General features: G+C 47.4%; 1 protein-coding gene and 1 non-coding gene across 4 annotated transcripts in view; one reads left to right on the plus strand and one right to left on the minus strand.

Annotated features, from left to right (window-relative positions):
* POLE (DNA polymerase epsilon, catalytic subunit) overlaps positions 1-24,170 on the minus strand; it is a 56,398-nt gene that overhangs the window by 19,035 nt on the left and 13,193 nt on the right. For 2 of the 3 annotated variants that reach the window (XM_067701281.1, XM_067701284.1), the window contains exons 13-31: positions 24,002-24,134; positions 23,795-23,908; positions 23,472-23,684; positions 23,088-23,195; positions 18,750-18,878; positions 18,573-18,675; positions 18,335-18,481; positions 17,780-17,925; positions 13,918-14,066; positions 12,774-12,866; positions 12,386-12,530; positions 9,995-10,152; positions 9,422-9,617; positions 8,569-8,783; positions 6,959-7,061; positions 6,444-6,524; positions 6,208-6,330; positions 560-772; positions 131-340 (exon numbers count right to left, since the gene is read on the minus strand). In XM_067701281.1, coding sequence (XP_067557382.1) covers positions 131-340; positions 560-772; positions 6,208-6,330; positions 6,444-6,524; positions 6,959-7,061; positions 8,569-8,783; positions 9,422-9,617; positions 9,995-10,152; positions 12,386-12,530; positions 12,774-12,866; positions 13,918-14,066; positions 17,780-17,925; positions 18,335-18,481; positions 18,573-18,675; positions 18,750-18,878; positions 23,088-23,195; positions 23,472-23,684; positions 23,795-23,908; positions 24,002-24,134 — 2,779 coding nt within the window. The remainder of the gene's footprint in view (positions 1-130; positions 341-559; positions 773-6,207; positions 6,331-6,443; positions 6,525-6,958; positions 7,062-8,568; positions 8,784-9,421; positions 9,618-9,994; positions 10,153-12,385; positions 12,531-12,773; positions 12,867-13,917; positions 14,067-17,779; positions 17,926-18,334; positions 18,482-18,572; positions 18,676-18,749; positions 18,879-23,087; positions 23,196-23,471; positions 23,685-23,794; positions 23,909-24,001; positions 24,135-24,170) is intronic. The other variant, XM_067701283.1, reaches the window with a different exon arrangement.
* On the plus strand, positions 16,103-16,175 carry TRNAW-CCA (transfer RNA tryptophan (anticodon CCA)). The gene has a single exon. It is a non-coding gene; the product is annotated as a tRNA-Trp (tRNA).

Below are 24,170 nucleotides of genomic sequence, written 5' to 3' on the forward strand. Positions count from 1 at the left end.
GCCCTGCCCTTCCTGCTCCATTCCAGACCAGGTCCCCAGGATCGTGAGCCGTCCAGATACCCCTTCGTTCCCATAAGCCATGCTCCCGCCCTCAGGGGTGTCCCGCCCTCCCACTGCTAGCTGTCCGCACTTGCACGATCTGCCACGGGAGGTCCAGAATGCTGCGAGCAGTTCTTCGCAAGAAGCCCCCCAGCCCTCTGGAGGGCCCCTCTCGGACGGTCCCAGGCCTCGGTGCACCTTCTGGCCCCGCCAGACGCCGCCTCTTCTTGTGAGCGAGGCGCTGTCGAGCCTGTAGCTGCCACTTCTTCTTGTGGAACTGGAGCCAGACCAGCCACTCTTCCTGGGATAGGGCAAGAGGAGGAGACGGGAAATACAGTTGAGCACGAGTGAAACAGAAACACCCTTCCACAGTCCCCAAGTGCTCTGTAAGAACTGGGTACATCTTGCCAATTTGCTCAGGGGTCAAGGCCCAGTTCAGGGCCCAGACCCTGCAGGGAGACGGCTCGTCACAGGTCAGGCCTGACCAGCGTCCCTGCTTCCTCCCCCTGAGGATTCTTGCCTGGGTGGATCCAAGCCCCGGAGGCTGCCCCAAGATCTCCTGCCAGGGCACCGTCAGCTCCAGGTCCTGCGACTCCTCCTGGCTCTCCCAGTGGCTACGCCTCCTCTTGGTAGCAACGGGCACTGCTGAGTGCAGCGGCTTCACAAGGCCGAAGTCCTCCATGTCGGGGGCGCCAAGGCTCTGGGCACCTTCTGAAGCTTGTGCCACGCCCACCTGCAAAGATCCAAAGGAGCCTTAGAACAGCTCTCTCTAGAAATCACCGTAAGTGCACCTCTGAATAAGGTAAAATACTTGTATGCAAACGTATTCATTTACAGACTAATCTATTTTTAAACTTTTAAGAGTGAAAAGGTCAGACAGAAAATGTCACTCAGGCATCACCATTATGAAGTGAATGTTTACATTTTTCTGTGCTTGCTTCAGAACTCTCTCCTCTTCATAAGAAATAAAATACTGCAAAGAATAGGTAAACGCCCCCTGTTTCTCCCTCCCAGCCCCCAAGCACAGTGCCTACCACTCCCCACACATTTTGAATTTTTACTCCGTACCTATAAACCCATATACCATTACTTTAAGCTGCAGGTTTATATGAACAGAGACACATGGTACACAACCTACTGCAACTTGTTTTACTCAATAACGTATTTTTGAAATTGATCCCTATTGATGCATGTGGACATTGTCCATTCATTCTAACTGTAGGATATTCCATTATGCAAATAAATCAGCTTACCTATCCATGACATTCTAAAATGAAGAATGGTTAATTTCTACTCTTTCAGAACTAGAAACTGGGTTCGTCAACAACCATCCTTCCACATGCTGCCTGAAGAGCTTGTGTTCACACTCCCACCAGAAATACAGATAAGCTCCTACTTCCCCACATGTGCTAATAGTTGGTGTCACCATACTCATTTTTTGGTGTGATGTGGTACCTAAATACTTCATTTTTCATTTACCTAACTGACAGTGGGGTTGACCCTGGGGCAGTCAGTCTTCTAAAATGGCCCTGATGACCCCCACCTCCAGCTGTTCATGCCCCTGTATGACTCCCTCCTGAGTGTGGGCTGGACCCAGTGACCTGCCTCAAATGAACAGATTACAACAAAAGTGACAGGATGTCATTCTGAGATTAGATTATAAAACACAGTGACCTCTGAACTGCTGGCACTCTGGCTCTTATCCAGTGCTTGCTCTGAAGTCAGCTGCCAGGCTGTGACCTGCCCTCTGGATAGGTCCATGGAGCAAGGAAATGAGGACGGCTCCACTAGTGAATCCTGCCACCAGCTACCAGAGTGAAGCACCTCCTTCCCCAGTTGCTGGGGAAGCCTTCAGATGAGACCACCGTCCTGATGACACCTGACTGTAGTCTGTGGGAGACCTTGAGCCAGGGGACCTTGATAAGCTGTCCCCAGATTCCAGAACCACAGGCCACAGAAAGTGCAAGATAATAACACACCTGTGGGACTTCCCTGGTGGTGCAGTGGTTAAGAATCCACCTGCCAATGCAGGGGACACAGGTTCGATTCCTGGTCCAGGAAGATCACACATGCTGCAGGGCAACTAAGCCCGTGCGCCACAACTACTGAGCCTGAGCCCTAGAGCCCGCGAGCTGCAACTACTGAGCCCGCGTGCTGCAAACACTACTAAAACCCATGCATTCTGGGGCCTGCATGCCGCAACAAGAGAAGCCACCACAATGAGAAGCCTGCACACTGCCACGAAGGGTAGCCCTCGCTCGACACAACTAGAAAAAGCCCGTACGCAGCAACAAAGACCCGGCGCAGCCAAAACAAAAAACAAAAACACCTGTGTTACTTAAGCTGCTACGTTCTCGGATTACTTGCTACATAGCAACAGAAAAATATACACATGCTTATGGACCATTCCTAACTTTCGTACATTCCAAATATCTTCTTCGAATTATGACTTGTCTCTTTATGGTGACTTCTGTACTATAAAAGTGCGTGTGTTTTTTACTTTTTATTATAAAAATTACAAAAGTAATGAATATCCATGGTTCTTATAACTCAGATTCAATAAATACCAACGTTCTGCCATTCTTGTTTCAGACTACAGAAAATTTACATTTTAATTAATTGAATGTATCTGTCTTTCCCTTTGTGATCGTTTTTTATGCATGCCTTAAGAAGCTCTTTCTACCTCAGCATCATAAAGATAGCCTCCTGTGTTTTTTTCTAAACAGTTGTTTTCTTTTTCAATTTAGATCTGTATTTGGAATTTGTTTTCATACTCAGTGTGAGATAGCTACTTACTTCTTGAAATATGAAAAAACATTTCCCCCAATATCATTTATTGAATAAGCACTCCGTTCTCCTTAATAATGTATAACGCTACCTCTGTGACAGACCAAGCTCCCATACGTATTTGGATCTGTTTCTAGGGTACCTATTAGCGCTACTGCTGTATGGTCTTGCCTTAATAAGACTTTCTTGTGTGTCTTGTTACATACTAAGACAAGCTTCCTCTTGTTAATCTTCAAAATTGTTTTTGTTTTTCTTATACTTGTTCTTCATATGAATTTTAGGATTAGACTTTCAAGTTACATGAAAAAACTTTTTGCAGGACTTCCCTGGTGGTCCAGTGGTTAAGAATCCGCCTTTCACTGCAGGAGGCGCAGGTCCAATACCTGGTTGGGGAATTAAGATCCTGCATGCCGGCCTTCCCTGGTGGCACAGTCGTTAAGGATCTGCCTGCCAATGCAGGGGACATGGGTTTGAGCCCTGGTCCGGGAAGATCCCACATGCCACGGAGCAACTAAGCCCATGTGCCACAACTACTGAGCCTGTGCTCTAGAGTCCAAGAGCCACAACTACTGAGCCCACACGCCACAACTACTGAAGACCGCACGCCTAGAGCCCATGTTCTGCAACAAGAGAAGCCATTGCAATGAGAAGCCCACACACCGCAATGAAGAGTAGCCCTCGCTCACTGCAACTAAAGAAAGTCTGCACACAGCAACAAAGACCCAACGCAGCCAAAAATCAACAACAACAACAACAAAATCCTAATTGTTTCTAGTATAAGATAAAGCTACAGATTTTTATGTATCAGCTTTGTATCTAATGATCTTGCTGAAATGTCTTATTAGTTAAAACAATTCCTGGGTTTCCTTACATTTTCTGTGTTAACAATTATATCACCTGCAAATGACGAGTTTTATGCCTTTCTATCCTTAAAATTTAACTTCTTTTCCTTGTTGAATTATGCTGGCCAGGACTTCCAAACAATTTTGAATAGAAGTGACGGTAACAGGCATCCATCTCCTGTTCCTCAACTTTAATGATTCTAATGTGCCATTAAATATGATGTGTGCTATTGAGTTTCGACAGACTTTATCAGAGAAACATCTCATCTTTTATGATTTTGCCTGCTCAAAGTTTTATCACGAACAGACATTAAAGTTTATCAAATGTTCTTTCTTGCCTCTACTGGAAATGATCCCATAAGTCTTCTCTTTTGATGATGATGATGAACAGATTTTTCCTAAAATTAACTGAATTAGCAGATCTCTGAAGTTAACACCTGCCATTCCTTGCATAAGTCCTGCTTGTACACAATGTTACTGTTTTTATACGGTGCAAAATTTAGTTTGTTACTATTTTTGTACCTGTTGTTTGTTACTGCCAATGGCCTATAACACTCCTTCCTTTTCCTGGCCTGTCAGTTTGTTACCAAGGTAACAAGTGTTATCAAGATTACCAAATGAGCTAAGGAGCCTCTTTTTTTATTCTCTGGAATAATTTGTTTAAAAAGTTCGGTAAAATCCCTCTGAGAAACCATTTGGGTCCAGTGTTTGTTTCTTTCTAATTATGATTCTTTTTTTTTTTTTTTTGCGGTACGCGGGCCTCTCACTGTTGTGGCCTCTCCCGTTGCGGAGCACAGGCTCCGGACGTGCAGGCTCAGCAGCCATGGCTCACGGGCCCAGCCGCTCCGCGGCACGTGGGATCTTCCCGGACCGGGGCACGAACCCGTGTCCCCTGCATCGGCAGGCGGACTCTCAACCACTGCACCACCAGGGAAGCCCTATGATTCATTTTTTAATGGTTAAAGTTCTATTCAGTTTTTCTCTTTTTTTCTTAGGTTAATTTGAATAATTCTTCTAGGATACTATCCATTCCATCTAAGTTTTCCAATTGTTTAGGAAAGGTAACTACTTATTTATTTTCAGGCTTTATTATATCTGCAATGATAATGTTTTCATTAAAACAAAACCTGAAATACCTATCTTGACAAAGATTTGTCTATTTCATAAGTCTTTTCAAAGATCAAGGTTTTGGTTTTACTGTTTGTTCGTTCATTTCTGCTCTTGCCTTTATAACTTCTTTCTTTCTACTTTCTTGGTTTACTCTACTGTTTTCGAACTTTTCACAGCTATAAGCTTACTTAATTTTCTACTGGTTTTTCTTTTCTATTATATGCATTTAAATAGATTATGTGTTATTTGTAGTCCTCTTTAGCTGCATACTACAAATTTTGATAGTATTTTCATTCAGTAAGTACTTCTAATTTCCATTGTGACTTCTTTGATCCATGAGTTACTTATAAATCTGTTTCTTTTTAGTTTCCAAACAATATGGTCTGTATATAAATTATTTGGAATCTGTCGCAATGCACTTTGCAGCATACAGACAGTCTTATTTTAGGTGTTCTTGAAAAGAATGTGTATCCTTTAATTACTGGGTGCAAGGTTCTATTTGTTAACTAAATCTAGTTAGCTACTAAATCTAGTTAGCAATTGTGTCATTCCAACTGTACACATTTTTACTAGTTTTTGGTCTGCTAGATCTATCAATTGAGAGAGATGTGTCAAAATCCCAAACTGATTAGATGTCAATTTCTTCTACCTTAGGTAATTTTTACATTAATTAATTTGAAACTAAACTATTAGAATTGTTATATATTTCTAGTGAATTGTGATTTTCAGTATAGTTTAATACCATCCTTATCCCTACTAATATTTTTTGGCCTAAATATTTTTTTGGTCTGGCATTAATATAGCTACATCAGCTTTGTTTTGGTTAATATTTACCTGATATATATGTTTTTTCATCCTTTTAATCATTTTGAGCCCTTTTAAGTATAGCTCTTATAAATAAGATAGTTAGACTGTAAAAATTCAACCTGAGAGTCTGCTTTTAGCAGGTGAGTTTGTTTACTGCTCTGGTTGAAGCTCACTTTCCATTTTCAGCACCTCAGAATTTTCTTCTTGCTCTTCTGATTTTAGCTGTGCTTTTCATTACACTGTCTTCAGTATTTTTTGGAGTTTCTAACAGAATTTTTTTTTTTTTTTTTACAGTTTAGACAACTGAGGTCTCAAGGTATAGTGATGCATTCCAAGTTACTGAGTCTAATTAGTATATCCTCCATTTACACATAGTTCTTCACCCTAAACTGATGATTCACAAAGTTTCTTATCACAAAAGAAGAACATTGGGAGGAATTAAAGGATAAAGTATCAATGTGTACATTTTTAGAAAGAAAAAAAACATTGTAAATGCCTGAATGGAAGGAAGCATCCAAAATTATGGACAGCAGTGTGGAGACTTTGGTGCCCTGTATGCCCGTGGGACACTGCCCAGCACCAACCGTCACAGCCTCTGTTGGCCTGGGCCAGGCCCCATTACCTGTCTCTTGCCCTCAAGGACGAAGAGCTCACTGATCTTCTTCTGCTTGTAGACATCGTTCTTCTCCAGCAGTTTTTTGTGCAGCCAGTCAGGGTGCTTGACACGTGGTACTGGGTTCTTCACCTACATAAAGGTGAGATCGATCACTTGTCTGATGCTGTTAGTCTGGGCCAGGCCCAGGTTTCTGTAGCTTTTAGGTCACACTGCGCCCTGTTTCCACCAGTTCTCAACCTCACCTGCTGCAGAGCCGCAGGGATTGTGATGATCTTCTGTATGGCACTCCCCAGTCGCTCGATGTAGTAGTCCCAGTCCAGAATCTGAGCGCGCAGGAAGCCAGCAACAAGCGGGGTGTGCGAGAGAAAAGCAGCAGCGGCGGCATGCTTCACGTGTCTTACTTAACCCTCTCAGAAATTCTAAGGTAAAAGGTCCCATTTCGCAGAGGAGGAAACTGAAGTGGAGAGTGTAAACGACTCTCCCGGGATCAGAGCTGGTAGGGGGCCAAGCCAGCACTGGAAGGCTGTGCCAAACCCCAAGCCTTGGTCCATCCAAGAGAACAGTTAAACGGGCCTCCCCAACATTTAGCTTCTCCAGTTTTGCCCTAAAATGTAACTATTTCCTCATTCATTACATAACAGAAAGGAGGAAATCAAGAGTGAAGTCTCCAGCCAAAAAGGAGACCTGAGTCAGGGATACTCTGCCCTGTCTAGTTTTCCTCCTAAACTTCTGAGAGTAGGAAAAAACCAGCACTCACTGTCCGAATATCAAAGTCTTGAAGGGAAGAACTCTTAAGCCATTTCCGGAGAAAGTGCTTCCTCACCGTGGGCTCTGCCTGGAAAATGGCGAGTGGAATGGCCCTGGGCAAGAAGAGACACAAAACTCAACAATGTGAAAACCTCCCTAAACCAGGTCATAGCACTTATCAAGTACACACATATTCTACATGGAAATAAGTTATTATGACCTACTTTGTAACCTATGTTTCTATTTATTGTAGTTATTTGTATAAACTATACCTATATCTGATGTTTATCATACTTAATAACTAAAGAATACTTCATCATATTAAAATACCACGGTTTAATGTACAATCCCCTACCATTGGCCATCTGGTCTGTGTTTGGCCACTGTTAACAGAGCTATTTATACAAGTGTCCTTACATAAGTTATATATTCATGTGCATGTATGTAATTAAACACTTAAAAAATTATTATTCATTGGGTAAAATATTAGAGAGCCCACCTGCTCACCTGAAAATGAAGCCAGTTTTCACATCATTATCAAAGCAATAGGGCAACTGTCACTACCCCTTTCTTTCATTGGAGGAAGTATTTGTTATTGTGAAATATCATGAAGAAACTTAGAAAGAACACAACAGACACCTGTGCACCCACCACCCAGTCCTATCAAACTGGCCCTGCCGTTTTTATTTCATGGATGAAAAAATAAAGATGACGATGAAGTCCCCAGTGCAGCTCTCCTGACCCTCCTCATATAGAAGTAAACACCATATTTTTCTTGGTGTTTATCAATCCCATGCATGCTTTATAGAACTATTTTGTGTACCCATAAAAAAATAAGAGTATTTTCTATGTGTGTAAACTTAAACAGGTGGAAGTACACTGCATGTGTCGCCCTGCAGTCTGCTTTTCTTGCTCTATCAGTGATGTAACACGTAGCTGTGATTCAATCATCCCAACTCGAAAAGCACAGCATCAGTCTCCTCCGGGGTGTGAGTGATCTGGAGTCCTGTCCTAAACCTGAAATGGACCTTGTGATGGGGCCCATCGTAGCAGACCCTCCAAGACATCCCCACTCCCCTATGCCTGACTGAGAGGGTGCTCTCAGTCTGGTCTCCCAAGAACCCAGATTCTCCGAGCTCCAGGTGGATGGGCTCACCACGCTCTCTCAGGGGTCCTACCAGGGCCCCAGAAAGCCTTCCTGTCATCTGATCTGCAGGGGGTCTGAGGCCTAGTTCCTCCCTTTTCTAAATCCAGACTATCCCTACACTGTTTTTTTAAATATTTATTTATTTTTGGCTGCATCAGGTCTTAGTTGCAGCACAGGTGATCTTTTTTGCGGCGAGGAGGCTCTACAGCGCACGGGCTCAGTAGCTGCGGCATGCGGGCTTAGTTGCCCCACGGCATGTGGGATCTTAGTTCTTCGACCAGGGATCGAACCCACGTCCCCTGCACTGGAAGGTGGATTCTTAACCACTGCACCACCAGGGAAATCCCTCCCTGTACTGTTTAAGGAAGCTCATCTCTCTATGGAAGGACAGAGGTTCCACAACAGATGCAGGTTTTCAATGTGAGCATACGAGACCCTTAAGGAATTCCTTCCTCAACACTGGAAACCCTTACCTCTCTGTGACCGGAGACCCCTCAGGCTTCCGGGAGATGATGTAGCGGCAGCTCAGCCCTGCATCCTTCACCATCTGATCCCCCAGGAACTCAGCCAGGCGCCTGGCCGTGCTGATGGACGTAGACTTCTGCTCCCCATAATCTTCCAGCTTCCGAGACATGGAACGGTTCTCAGAGATCAGCTCGAACAGCTCGGAATCAGGCATGTTAGCTGCCTGGAGAAAGAGGCAGTGGGCAAAACGTCACGCAGAAGGAAGGGAGCACCACCGTGAGGCTACCCGAGACTTTCCTCCAAGTGAAAGTCTGCGTTTCTCTAGCCTGATGAGCTGAAGGCAGCAGTGTAATAGGGCTGTCTCATACCAGCATACAGCAACACTTACACCACACACAAAACCGTACCTTTTATTAAAGTGTGCAGAAAAATATCAAGAAACGTTTATTGAGCTATTAGCACAAAGACTGCAGAAAAAGAGAAAAGACAGAGAATTGATTTTTCTCCTAAAAGGAAAAGAAAGATGGGGAAAGGAGGAACCAGCAGGGAGAAGAGGCATAGGCCAGCCGGACAGCAGCTGGACCAACTGAGGAGCCAGCAGCTTCCTTCAGCGATGAGGAGTCCAGGGGGCCTATCTGAGGACAAACAGCTTACAATTCGTTCATTATCATGCTATTTGTTTCCTTCACAGAATTCTGTCACTGGTTATAGAAGTTAAGGGGGGATTCTGAGAGGCCCTGGAACTAAGGAAGTAGTGGGAGCCCATCAGAATTATTAGCCTTGAGTTCACCTGTCACCTTGCTCACCAGGACCCTCTCTGACTGCAGGACCCTCAGAGCCAGGTGAGGAGGGTGGCCTTACCTTGCTGTACAGCACGTCCAGCCAGTAATCGGCCACCTTGGCAACAGAGCCATACGCCTCCTCTAGGGTGCTGCCCTTAAGGAAGGCCTCGAATACTGAGGACTGGAAGATTTTAATCAGCTGCAGCTCCCCACGGCGTTTGACCTCGAAGCCCTTGAGCTCAGCCAGGGAACCATCCTCATTGAATACGGCATACCTAGAAACACAGGCAAGCACAGCAGAGAGGGAAAGCCTGGGATGCTGGCTGCTTCTCCTCGCCCTCGGCCTTCCTCCTGCTCTTACCCACCCCTCTAGCATCCATCAAGCAGCAAACATCTCTCCATCCTGAGGTTTATGCTTCTCCAAACTAAAAATGACTTAAGGGCCTGCCATCTGTAGAACCAGAATATAACAGGTGGAGAACAGAGTTGGTAGCATCAGTGTCGAGAACAGCTTTCCAAATTGAATCAAAAAGGCCAAAAAACTAGAACTGAGGTCTGTTCCCATCCTGGCTCCTGGTCCACTTCCTGGAGGAGTTGTTAAACCTAGTCTATCCATTTCCTTTCCTAAGCATAAAGTCTGTGGGATTCCTACCTCTTCTTCAGCTTCTTGCCTTCTTCCTTGGAGGCTGGAAGGATCATGGCAAGGTAGGGTCCATCAACCTCAAAAAAGATGCTGTTCTCTGAGCGGGAGACATAGGTGAGCGAGGAAGGCTCAGCCAGCTCCTGGTACTGCTCATTGGTGAAGCCTTCCTGCACAGCAAGAATGAAGAGGGGCTCAGCCTCACTTGTGATCGTCCAAACCTGGAAACCACCAGCTGCCCTCCAAGGGGTGGACAGATCAGCCAAGAGCTGGGGCTCTTCCATACAATGGACACCACTTGGCAAGAGAAAGGGATCAAGTTCTGACACGTGTCCAACGTGGATAAAATGAAGTGCATCCTGCTTGGTCCAGAAAGTCACACGCATGTTTCCTTTCATAGGACACGCTGGAAAAGGCAAAACTATCACACAAAGGACATGCTGGGGAGCCAGGCTTGGGTGTAAGGAGAAGGGCTGACAACAAAGGGGCAGCACCCAGGAACCTCTGGGGTAGTGGGCTATTCTGTGTTGCGCTGTGGTGGTGGACACACACCTCTATGTGTGAATCAAAACCCACAGAACCTCACCCTGTAAAAAGTGAATTTTACTGTAGGCAAATTAAAAAACGTTCAACCAGGATCTAGGGTGACCCCAAGAGAGCCTGCAGACTGGGACAAACGAGTTTAACTTCATTATCTCTGCATGACAGAACCCTGCCAGAGGGCTGGCTTAAGAAACTCTGGCAAACCTTGTGTTGCCTGGGTGGTGTAAGACTAAAGATAAAACACTCGACTGCAGCTGGTGAGCTTACTGCTCACAGACACATGGTTCTGAACCTATTTTACACAACTACTAGGGTTGAACAAATAAATAAATACATTAGGAAAACTAGAAACAGGAGAAAGAAGTTACTAATAAGGAAAAGAGAATAGATTGGAGCTGGATATATCAATAGACTCAGGTCATATATTTTTAAATATATATGCAGATAAAGAGAGAAATAAACGTACATTCATGCGTGCAGGGTTATTATACACACACACATTTCCTAGCCAATCTGCTGTGAGCAGCAGTGACACCTCAGACCCCATCTCGGTTTCTAACACCACTCTCCAATAAAAGGAAGCCAGGCTCCTTGGGGAAATGGCTGATTCCAGGGTGGGACAGGGGAAATACAAGATGAGGCTGGAGTGTCTTGTAGTCCCAGGAAGTAAGAAAGTACTCCAAAAAAAGCCAAACCCAAACCCCAGAATGGGGCATGTCTCAAGGACACGCGGGTGAATATGGAGGAGCCCCCAGCGGCCAAAGGGGAACAAGCTGAGTAACAAAACATGCCAGGACAGAACTGGGTTGTGGCCCAACAGAACAAACATGCGCAAACCCACACTGACCTAACAAATGACTCAATAAAGAGACAAGCAAGGGAGTAAGTGGGAGGGAAGGGTGGCAGCTCTTCCTTACAGAAGGTTCCGATGAATAATTTTCAAGGAATGAGGGAACTAGAGTCGCCTTGGGCAGAGTGATGCCTGCTGTAACCACTGCTGAGACCACTGCTAGCGCTAAAACCAGGGGGCGAAGGTTCCAAGCGAAACGGCACATCTGCAGAATCTTGAAAGTATCTCCTCCACTGTCTTTACTAATTACAGTGGTGGCTTTGCTATGTGGCCAGACTCTGCCACTCCTCCTGGGAGTGTGGACTCACTGGCTCACTCCAATAACGCGACACTGGGAAGCCAGCAGGCAGCGGGAGTGCAGGTCCCAACACCATGCCCTGACAGAATGCCAACATGGGGCATGTACTCTGGAGTGTTCCTCCAAAAACCCCAAATAACCTCAGTCTAATAACAAACAACAACAGACAAATTCAAATTAAGGGTCAGTTAGCAAAGCACCTGACCAGTATCGAAGTGTCCTGGTCATAACAGACCAGAGAGACCAAGGGGCTGCCAGGCTGGAGGGGACTAAGGAGACAGGACGCCCAAACGCAGTGCACAAAAAGTGGGGAATCCAAATACAGCTGTAGTTGAGTTACGGTGTGGTGCCAAGGTGACTTCTTAATTCTGACAATTACACTGCGGTTTATAAAAGATCTTACTTAACATTAAGGGAAGCAGGCTGAAGGATATACAGAAATTCTCTATTCTATTTTTGCATTTTTTCTGTAAGTCTGGGTATTACGCTGAAGGCGAATGTAGACTCAGGTAACTTTTGAGCATAGCGTTTTCTGGACAGATGCTCAGGCTAGAGAAAAACAATCTGAACGTTGGAGACAGGGAGGCCTGAAGTCAGGATGGGAGCATGTCAGTGACAGCCAGCCCAGCCCCCTTTCCCAAATCCCCGTCAGAGCAGTGGCACGAGGAAGCCAAGCCCAGACGGTAGCCCCCTACTGGAGACGCAGGCTCACCTTGACCATGATGTTTAACATAGCCCCAGGGTAGGAGATGGTCACCTTGGGCTTTTTCACACTGGTCGTCTTGATGACAAAGTTTTCCGGGAAGCTGTTGGGCAGGACACACCATATTCCATCTGTGTCCAGCTCTAAGGGCCTCCTTCAGGGAAACAGAGAAATGAGACCACATGGATGGTGGACATCGACGCCTACAGAGCAAGAACCCCCTTGTCAAGTCCTTACGGTGGACAAGGCTCCCCCGGTCGTGAACCCACAGAACGAAACACCTGCCCCTCTCCAGCTCTATCTTCATCAACCTGTCCCTTCTCTCCCCTAGCCATCCGGCCTCCCCACCAGGCCGCGGCCCACCCAGCCTCAGCAGCTGACCAAGTGCAGCACTCACCCAATCTGCTCAATCAGCTCCCGTGCCTGGGTGATAATGTTGGCCCCCGTGAAGCAGACGATGCCAGCCATCTCCATTGAGTACCAGCGGGCCCTGGGAGGGACAGTCACAGCAGAGGGGGTGGGAGGGGCTCCCTCTAGAGGGTCATTAGAGTTGGGGCTGGGAGGAGGGGACATCTGAAGCAGGGAAGAACTAAGGCTGAATTTAGCTCTGTGCTGAGGACACTCCTCTGTTCCTACTTCAAGGTGCAGGGCTCCGCTCAGGAAAGTTCTGGAAGGATGCCACATGCTGCCACTGCAACAGCTCACAACCTCAGCTCAGCAGGACTCTCAATACCAGCCAGATGGCCGTGTGTCCCTGAGTCCCCTCCCACTCTCCCAGCACCGTCTCACGCCTCCTCCGTTTTCCCAAAGCCCACTCTCATCCCCTGACTTCTCAGGGAAAACACCAGCCCACCTGGCTCAGTGTTCACACCGGGTCTCAGAGGTGTCAAGCGACCTGAGGCCAGGCCCTCCTGCCCCAGGGAACTCTGCTCCGGTTCTAGCCCTGCTCTTAGCCCCTCCCTCTCTGCCATTAAAAAGCAGCAACAGAGAATCAAGGCCTCTCCCCCTCAGACCAGTCCCTGGCCCCATCACCACCTTTCCCCTTCTCCAGGCCGCCATGCCGACCCTCCCAGTCTCCAACCACAGGGGCTAGGCCTCACCTTCGATCACCTGCTCTCCCGAGGCCCCCACCCACCTGGCTGTCGGTCCAATGGACACAGGCCCCACCTTGCCTCATCTCCCTTTGGCCTCTGATCATGGGCACAGTCTCTATGGGGCTTTAGGACACCCGGCCCTGGCTTTCTCGACTTCTCAGAAGGCTTTATTTACACCCCTCACTGGTCGTATGCCAGAAACTACCACACCGCTGTCTGCAGCCCAGGATGCTCAGAAGAACACGCCCAGCAGTACTGACCCCGCTGATGCCCAGGACCCTCTGAGCCAGCGTGACCTCCACCCCTACCCAACCTGCTCTGCCACATTCCTTGAACTGGGGCCCTGCCTCTCCCCTCTCACTCGTGCCCATGGGCCCCACGCATCTCAGCTCCTCCCTTCGTCCACTAGCCCCACCGGCCCCACCAGGCACCCGGGCAGGAGCCTACCCCTTGCGCATGACGTAGCCGTAGAAGGAGTTGAGGATGCACTTGTGAGCCAGCTGCAGGGAGTCGTACAGGACCTCCATGTTCCTGCAGCGCTTTGCTTCCGCTGCCTCTCCCACCTCCACCGCCGCAGATAGCTTCTTTCTCCACACCTGAGACCCACACAAGGTGATCATCCCCCACTCTTCCAGCTCACATTCTCTATGGCCAGTGGCCCAAGGTTTACTATGTTGCAAATTTCCAGTCTATAGGAAACTTGAAAAAAAGTAGAGTGAAGACCATATGCAAGAGGGGCCACTGTTGATATTCTGTGCCATATTTCCTTTATTCCATTCTCTCTCTCTCTCTCTCTCTCTCGGCACAAACAATGGGAAGATGTAGCTCTCATGACCAGAGCCCCCTAAATACCTAAGCATACAACTTCCAGGAACAAGCACACTCTCCCACAGAACCTCAATACTGCCATCACACCCGAGAAACTTAACACGGAAACAACATCAACTTGTTCCTCACAGGGTCGGCACGCTTGGTTCTCACCAATCCGGAATCACCTTCAATCTAGAACTGCCCCATGTAAGACAGATATCCTGAAAGGAGTGCTGAACACAAAGGAATATATTGATATTACATTTTTATTTCTTGTGAGACTATGGCCTAAGAGAAAATACTCTATGACAGCAACAACTCACTTGGACACCTCAGACGTGGGGCAACTTCAGCCTCCTGGGACAGAACCCAGAACCCGGCAGCTACCTGGAGAAGGGGATGAAATCCACGCCTGAAGACCAGTGACAGAGGCAGGGGTTTCGCTCCACTAGAGGCCCAGGGGCTCCCAGTCCAAGTCCTGTCATTCCATTTACTCTCTTATTAATAGACTGGACAAGCTGAGTTGACAGGGTCTCTCAAACTACGTAACTCACAAACCACTGACTGAAAGCAAAGTGCACGTCATTAGAGGCAACACCTTAGAATAACAATTTACCCCTTAGCCAATACTTATGAACACACAACTGTTTACCAGACACTAGACCAAGCGGTGGAAGACGGACACCGCAACGCTAACCAGGACCGTGTGCTACTGTAATTGGTTGCAAAGGAAATGTTCTCATCACTGTGGTGGTGGTTACACAGCTGTATGCGTTTGTCAAAATCCATAGAACTGCCCACCTGAAAGGGTCAGATTTATCCCACGTCAATGTTACCTCAATGAAGTAGACACAGCCACTAGGGACGGTGACAGACATGGACGCTCGGGGGCGTATGAACTCACTTCCTGCCCGAGCAGCATTTCTTTCCGTTTGCTAGGCTACATGCTGTCACAGTGGTCAAACACCGGACATTCTCCTTGCATCTCAGAACATTTCACCTTTACTCCCCCAGCTGATACCTTTTCAGTACCTAGAAGAATGTCGGGCACATAACAGGCACTCCGTAAACGTGCTGAGCGAATGAAAGGCTTCCCAGGATTTGTATCACACGGGAAGACATCAGGCTGTTAGTGCTGAGGGGGTGGGGAGGGGGCACGCAGGACTCCAGGAGCGCCCAGTGCCAGCCGGGGTCGGGGTGGGAGGCTCAACACGGTGACACCTGGCCCTCGTGTCAACACAGGCTGTACCTCCCGGGACGCTGAGCCTCAAGGAGGCCGACAGGCAGCTCAGCTCCCCCAGCTCAGCCCCAGCAGCTGTGAGGCTGGCGTTTGGCAGCTTAGTTCCCCCTGCTCCATCGAAATGAAGCGAGTCTCAGCTAACAGGAAGTGTGGGGGGCCGGCGACACCGCACTGCCAAGCTTCCGCGATGCGAATGGCCGTCCTGAGGTACCCTAGGACAAGAAGCCAGGCCCATCTGTGTCTTATTAACTAGGGAAACAAGAGCTACTCAGGAGGTCCCTAGTAAGAGCAACTGATAAAGAAATGCAAAGAAGGTCAGAAATATTTCAGCAAATTCCCCGTCCAATGTGAGAAGAAATTCTTTTAAAGGTCTGGTATTTAAAGAACAAAAAAAATTAAGAAATTTATTGAGTGCCTACTATGTGCCAGGTAATATGTTAGACTCTAAAGAACAAGACAGTCACTACACTTTCGGCACTCTGAGGAGGCAGACAGATGAACAAGTAACTCAATAGTTTAATTAAAATAAAGTGAGAAGGTATGGTGGTTCCTCAAAAGATTAAAAATACAATTACCGGGACTTCCCTGGTGGTCCAGTGGTTAAGACTCCGCACTCCAAACGCAGGGGGCCCAGGTTCGATCCCTGGTCAGGGAACTAGATCCCACACGCATGCCGCAACTAAGGAGCCAGCGGGCCTCAATTAAGACCCAGCACAACCAAATAAATTAATTAAAAATTTAGAAGTAGGGCTTCCCTGGTGGTGCAGTAGTTGAGAATCTGCCTGCCAATGCAAGGGACACGGGTTTGAGCCCTGGTCTGGGAAGATCCCACATGCCACGGAGCAACTGGGCCCGTGAGCCACAACTACTGAGCCTGCGCGTCTGGAGCCTGTGCTCCGCAACGATAGAGGCCGCGATAGTGAGAGGGCCATGCACCGCGATGAAGAGTGGCCCCCGCTCGCCACAACTAGAGAAAGCCCTCACACAGAAACAAAGACCCAACACAGCCAAAAATAATAAATTAATTAATTTAAAAAAGAAAAAAAGAGTTCTGAAACTCTTATTAAATATTTTTTAAAAAATTTTAAAGTAAAATAAAATTTTTCTCCTTTAAGAAAAAAAATACAATTACCATACGATTCAGCAATTCCACTTCCGGATATATACCCAAAAGAACTGCAAGCAGGATCTCAAAGAGATGCCTGTACACCATGGGTGAATAATTCACAGCAGAAATATTCACAATACCCAAAACATGGAAGCAACCCAACTGTCCACCGATGGATGACTGAATAAACAAAATGTGTTATGTCCATACAATGGAATATTATTCAGCCTTAAAAAGGAAATTCTGACATAAGCTACAACATGAATGAACCTTGACAACATTAGGCTAAGAGAAATAACCTAGTCACAGAAGGACAAATCCTGTGGGACTCCACTTATATGAGGTCCCTAGAGTGACCAAAGTCCACAGAAGGTACAGAATGGAGGGTTATTGTTAAGGTAGAACAGAGTTTCATTTTTGCAAGATGAAGAGTTCTGGAGAGGGATGGTGGTGATACCTGCACAACAATGTGCATTTGCTTAATGCCACTGAACTGTACACTTAAAAATGTTAGATTTCATGTTGTGTATATTTTATCATAATAAAAAGCCAAAAAAGTTAAAAATGATAATAAAGCACAATGATGACAGTCTATCAAGGCAGGGTGGGATGTGAAGACTCACTGAGTCTAGCAGTGAAGGAAGGTCTCTCAGAAAAAAATGATTTGCTTAAATAAAACACAATTATTTGTTGATATTACAACTGAGGTATTGCTATGTATTTCTATGTATTTCCCTTAATCCTAATCCTAATCCTGGATCAAACATGTCAGTAAAAACACCCCCCTCACCCCTCCTGGTCAGAGGTTGGCAAAGTAAAGGGCCACATGGTGTGTACTGTACACATGCAGGCCTCAGTTTCTGCTGCGGGCAAATGCAGCTCAGTTCCAATAAAACTTTATTTATAAAAATGACTGGCCCAGCCATAGTTTGCTGACCCACTGCTCTAGATAATTACTTTAAAAGCAATCATTCAGAATAGTTGCGAGGCCCCAGGCCCTTAATTCTTCAAAGTTAAGAACAACTGCACATTTATTGTCTGAATGCAGGTACCAGCCCAGAGGTGGGGAGTAACACATCCAGACAGCGCCAAGCAAGGATTTTCACCTCAGAAACTAGACTCTGTTCCGACCTCACAAAGGTCAGCCTCACCTTGTGGAGACCTTTGAACTCGTAGCGCCTGTCCCGAAAGGCACGCACTGTGTCCACATAGAAGGAGTTCTCCCGCTGGCAGATGGTGGTAAGACGTTCTTCCACCTTGGTCACGTGGATTTTCTTGTATGCCTTCCGGCAGTAATCTGAGGCACAATTGAGAGTAGGGGGCACGTGAGACTCCACACAGCAGACAGGCCTCCTGGACACAGCCAAGAAAGCTAGGCAATGGATGCCAACAAACGTGGCTTTTTAGGTTAATGCAAAGGAGCAGAAAACTCAGAAAGACGTGCTAGCGAAGCATATCAAAGAAACGGCAGCCCTGTATGAACGGACCAAACACATGAAGACCACAGGGAGGGTTTGGTAGCTGAACACGCACCGAAGGATAAATGACAAAAAGAAGCCTATAGGAAGAACTAGTTCCCAGTGGTCTCATCTAGTTCAACAACTGGTTCGACTGACCTCAAGGGGTGACACACCAACACAGCCCAACGAAGACTCAAGTCAGAGAAAACGCAGTCTGTGGAGATGCGCACTGTCCCAACTGCTCACCTGCCAGCCTCCGCTTCTCGTATTTAGCCTGCTCCTCGCGGGACAGCTCGTGAAAGGCCCGGGCTGGGCCCTCTGGGGTCAAGGGAGGGAACTTCTCTGACTCCAGCTGGTGCTGGATCCGATGATACTCGCTGCGACTGGCTGGCACTGGGAAGGGTGATGGGAAGAGAGTGTGTGATAGAGACCCAGCCCCTGCTGGGCTCCCTGCTGAGCAGCACCACCCAGGGCAGACACTCACTGAACTCGCCCCTCCACTGCCAGGCCATCTTCCTCTGGCAGTTTGCTCCAGGCTTGTTGAAGTCACAGGCAGCACAGGTGGCCTCATCCACCATGGCAGAGGGCTGTGAGGGGACAGGAAGGGAGCAATTAGGGTTTGGGCAAAAGAGCTTGATTCTGATGTGAGAATCTCTCTCACCTGCAGGCGGTTCGTCAAGATGATGTTGGGGTACATGGCCCCCACGTCCAGGTGGTAGATAAGGGGACACTCAATTCGGTTAGGAACATCTTTCAGGGAGGTGAGCTTGGCCTTAATCTGATCACACACCTACAGAGAAAGGGGAAAGAAGTGGAGGCTGGCGACCAAGACGAAAACTTGGAGACTGTACAGAGTGACAGAGAAAGCACCATGGGTTGCAGACGGACGACAGATGACAGGCACCAACACCAGGCCCTGGATGTGCAGGGGACTTGCAAGAAAAGACAGGACAGCATCACGGGAAGCAGCAGCCTCCACCCCAAAGAACTCTGGGGTTCGGGAGAAAAGTGCAGAGTCTGTGGCCTCACATGGCACGGCCCATCTGCTAGCAAGTAGGGGACCCAGCTAGATTATCAAGAGCCACACTTCCTGGGTGCCCCGAGTGCCCCCATGGTGCAGGTGTGTGACACAACATCAACATCCCAGCAATCCCTCATCTGATGGATGAGAAGTTTCAAGAGGTGAGTATGGGCTCAAGAACGGGCCCTCTTAGACCAAACACCTGCTCTGAACTGTGATGCTAGACTGTTTCCAGCATTACTTTATAAACCAATGAATCAGATTCTGTTTCCAGCCAAGGCTATTAGCTTAAAAACCTTCCTAATGTCAAACACCTAGAAATCCTAAATGAAATGTGAAAAATATCCCTGTAAATGCAGTTCTGAGCTTCTAAGTCATCCCCAGAGAACAAAAGTGATGAGCAGACTCAAAACCAGAGCAGTGAGTTGACTCAATGGGTGCCTGGCAGGGCCGGGCCCTGTGTTGGGGTCCCCAAGACCATCCCCAGGTTTGGTGACTCACAGGGAAAAGACACAGAGCTCAATCAGCAAAGGAAAAAGGCGCTTGGGGAGAGCCCAGGCTCAAGCTTGGATGAGCTGAATTCTTCCAGCATCAAGCCATGACAACACATGAGAAGCGCTGTCTCCCAGAGAAGCTCGTGGAGACCCACTGCCCAGGGTTCTTACTGGGGGCCGTTCACGTAGGCAGCTCTGCCTGCATGGACCAAAACCCGGAATCCCAGAAGGAAAGCAGGTGCTCACACAGACCACCTTGTTTGCACAAGCAACTGAGCTTCCGTGCGGCCTTCCTATCAGAGGGAAGCGAGAAACCTGCTGGAACCCGAGTTCCCAGGCGCCAAGGGCAGCCGAGCAGCAGGCCTTTCCGAGGTCAGCGGCCGCAGGCCTGTGCTGTGAGCTCTTTCCTTCACACTTCTCATGCCTCCTCAGGGAGGGGCAGGCTACACACAACAGGGAGACAAAACACAGAGCCCCAAATAAAGGCAGGACTCTCAAAGGCCACCTCCATAAAAGAATAAACTAGAACAAGTCTGCTCACCAAAACCATGTGCATTCTGGGCTCTGGGCAAAGAAAGCATCTTCCCTGAGCATCTGTCATCACGGGTGCTAAGAGGTCTGTGATTTGCATTAAACTCTCCACTAAGACTGAGACCCTCCAGCCAAGGAACCAGATAAGAAGGGACATCGGGCCTGTGTCACTTTTGTGGAACCAGGAAGAAACTGTAAAATTACCTGACAGTCCTCCTACTGAAGAGGAATTCACATTCCAAAACTGCTGAGCATGGGGAAAAAACACCCACCGTGACTGAGAGAAGACACAGTGGGAGGAGACCCCTGAGAAGGTCAGAGAAGTAACCTCCTGGAGTAAACATGCTAAAATGAGGCTAATTAAAGACAATAAAGACCAAAAATCTAAAACACAGGAAGAGAAACAACAAAGACCTACTGTATAGCACAGGGAATTATATTCAATATCCTGTAATAACCTATAATTGGAAAGAATATGAAAAAAATATATATATATATAGGGAATTCCCTGGCAGTCCAGTGGTTAGGACTCTGCACCTCTACTGCAGGGGCATGGGTTCAATCCCTGGTTGGGGAACTAAGATCCTGCAGGCCACGCGGCACAAGCAAAAAAAAAAAAAAAAAGGAATATATGCGTATGTATGTACATACGTATGCGTATGTGTGTATATATATATATGTATCTATATAACTGAATCACACTGCTGTACACCTGAAACATAAATCACTATACTTCAAAAAAAAATTAAAATTAGAAAAAAAATAAAACAGCAAGAGAAAAAGTCCACTTTAAAGAAATAAAGCACATTTGAAAAAGAACCAATAGAGCTTCTAGAAATAAAAATATTGTCCTAAAAAACAAAAACAGTCACTGAAACTATAAAAGGCTAAACAGGCTCTGATAGCCGCGTATTTTTGTTTTATTTTTATTCACTCCCCAAATGTAACACCTAGTTAAACCAGAACATTAGGTATGTACTTATTTGATCCAAAATGTATATGCAGCACTAAAATTTGAGAACTACTGTATTTAGGAGTTATCTAACACTCATTAGATAACTTAATTGAATACACTGGCATTCTTAGACAAGCTGGCTAAAAAAAAAACCTTTAGATCTGGGGTCGGCAAACTTCTGTGAAGGGCCAGATAATAAATACTTCAGGTTTTGTGGCCACAATCTATCACATATTTTTTTACAACATTTAAAAAATATGAAAACCATTCTTAGCTTGCTGACTGTACAAAAACAGGCCTTATGAGCTATAGTTTGCCAATCTCTAGACATTCAAGTATAAACTGGAAAACATCTAAATTATGCAAAAATTAACCAGAAGAAAAACATCAATCAGAAGGGTAGCCATATTTTATGAAATACATTAACTTTGGTAAAGTCACGTTAGAAAATCACTTGAATGCAAAATTGCCCTTAGTATTAAAAAATTCCTTAAAACCCTCCAAAGAAGTCAAACTCAAGCTAGTAAGGAAAAAATGACTAAAAGGAACATCTATCAAGTAGAACAGGAAATACCAGAAACGTAATACTTATTGTTTCTAACTGAATCTCAGGCAAATGAGCCATTTGGAGAACAATCCCCCATCCATCTCTGTGCTAAGGCAAGGTCTGAAATGCTGCTCTGGAGGGAAGATGAAGACGACCCAAACAAGGGGCGGAAGGCTGGGATGACAGGATGACACCTGGACAGGCCAGACGTCGCTGTGAGCCCCCAGCTGACACCTCCCACCAGCTGTGATCATACCACTGCCCGGATGATCACTCAGGAACAAAAAGGTGAACCTGCTGCCCTTCCCCTAAAGACCCTGGGCCACCCTATAGAGAAGTTTCAGGGACTTTGGAGACAGCTACTAAGACATACTACCTGTCACCTAGAAAGAGTTCACATCCAGATTCACTAAGGTGTCTGGAGTCCCTCCAGTTAGCATACCTTAAGCCTCACTCCTCACTCATTTCATTGGTTCTTGGACGTGAAAGTAGTATCTTTTGGGAACTCCCTGGTGGTCCAGTGGTTAGGACCCAGCGCTCTCACTGCCAGGGGCCTGGGTTTGACCCCTGGTCGTCTGGGAACTAAGATCCCGCCTGCTGCGCCCACACCCACACCAACCCCTCAAAAAAGAAAGTAGTAACTTTGTTCCTTTCAAGTTGTTCTTTAACTCCTATTTGTTATTCAGCCTAGACTCCCTTCTCAGGTTGGTTCACAGAGAGTTCCCAAAGTACATGACAGCTGCAGCTGACAAGAGCTGCACAGTACTTCATAGTTTGCAGAGCATGTGCACACGTTCTTGTTTGAATTTTGCCTGGTGAATCTGTCATAAGGCGTTTCTTGAAATCAATCCTAGAAATGGTAAGAACTGCAAAGTACTAAAGTAGCTGAATATGTTAAAGTGTTGAGCAGGACCTGACAGAGACCCAAGATGTGCCGCATCCAAAGGAACAGGACAGCGAAGCGGGAGGCGCCTGGGGCCTCCAGTCATGTGACACGCTTTGCATGTGGCATTTTCTAACCATTATGTGATGGACTTTACAGTCACTATATTCTGCCCTGTAATTTGTAGGAACTCCTACCATCATTTTTTAAAGTCTCTTGACAATAAAAAGTTAAAATTCTCCAGTGGCTCCTCATTGCCTACAAAATACAGTTCAGGTAAACTGGCACGAAACCCTTCACTTGCCTTCCTCTCTCCCACATCACACCACTTTGTCCCGAAAGCCTTCGCCATCTCTGTGAAATTCTCCCACCTCACCAAATCGAGTCACTCACTGCGAGCACCACGCTCTCCTGTCCTAACTAGACCAGACCAGGCCCCGTGTTCTCTGTCTCGGCGCCCAAGCGCCACCACACAATAGGTGCACAATAAACATGCCGATGAAAGAAGCCAATGTGCAAGGCGAGACGTGTAAGCGGACTGTCCCCCCTCCAGCCCCCCGTGCGTCACCTCTTGGAAGTTGGTGACCTGCTCCATGGGCACCTTCTCCTCTTCCTCGATGGCGTGACGCATGGTCTTCTCCACCCGCTGCAGCAGGAAGTCAAAGGCAGCAGGATTCTAACACAAACAACCAAGAGAGGACATGAGTAAGAGAGGAAAATGCCCTCGCACCAAGTAACCTGCCTCAGGTGGGACGCTACAAAGAGAATGCTCCAGAAGGAGCCAAGTGCTCGCCCTACAGCACCCTAAAGGGCAGGCCAGACAAAGGACGGCTGGCAAGGGGCCCAAGGGGCAAGGGCTTTATTTCAGCCCTTGTGGGCTGGGTCCTTCCTGGGTCCGCCCACAGCACTGGCGGGAAGAGGCCCAGCTTCAGGAGCCTCAGGAGGGGCGCACCATCCGGAACCGGCAGGGGATATCGCTGCGGAACACGCCCGACTCCAGGGCTTCCACGTGGCCACCCACGTAGGTCTCGGCATCCAGCACGTGGCCATCATCTGTCAGCTTGCTGAACTCTGGCTCCTGCTTGTTGGGGAAGACGATGTTGGCGTGGAAGGCCTGTACCATCAGCAAGGCCTCACACAGCGTCCCGGAGCCCTTCCGCAGCACCTACGGGGGAAACGCCAGGCTTTAAGCCAAACACCAAACTCCAACGGCTGCGTCCGCATCAGCTGCCTGGGACCACCCCTGGCAGGCAGCGGGCCAGGAGAGGCACTGACCTCATCGGGCTCCATGGGGATAATGGTGCACAGGGCGAATATAAAGGGGTGGACGTACTTCATGTACAGGTAGTATGTGGCCACTGCGTCTGACACCGAGTAGGTGGCCAGCGTCTAAGGAGAGAATATCAGAGAGTAAGGTCAATGAGGCGCCCAGCAGGCCACCACCGCCAGCCAAAGGGCGACTCAGCAAGGCAGGGCACGTGCCTGGGGCTGCTCAGTGGCCATCCGGCACATGTCCTCGGGGTCCAGCTCCACGGGGTCATAGCCCAGCTTGGCTTTGGCAGCTGCTTTGAGGTTGTGGCTGCCCACGGGAAGGTAACTGTCCCTCTTCACCCACCTGGGAATGAGAAAGAGCAAAAGCCAGAAATGATTC

The sequence above is a fragment of the Pseudorca crassidens genome, chromosome 12 (assembly GCF_039906515.1).
Source record: "Pseudorca crassidens isolate mPseCra1 chromosome 12, mPseCra1.hap1, whole genome shotgun sequence".
Classification (NCBI taxonomy): Eukaryota; Metazoa; Chordata; class Mammalia; order Artiodactyla; family Delphinidae; genus Pseudorca; species Pseudorca crassidens.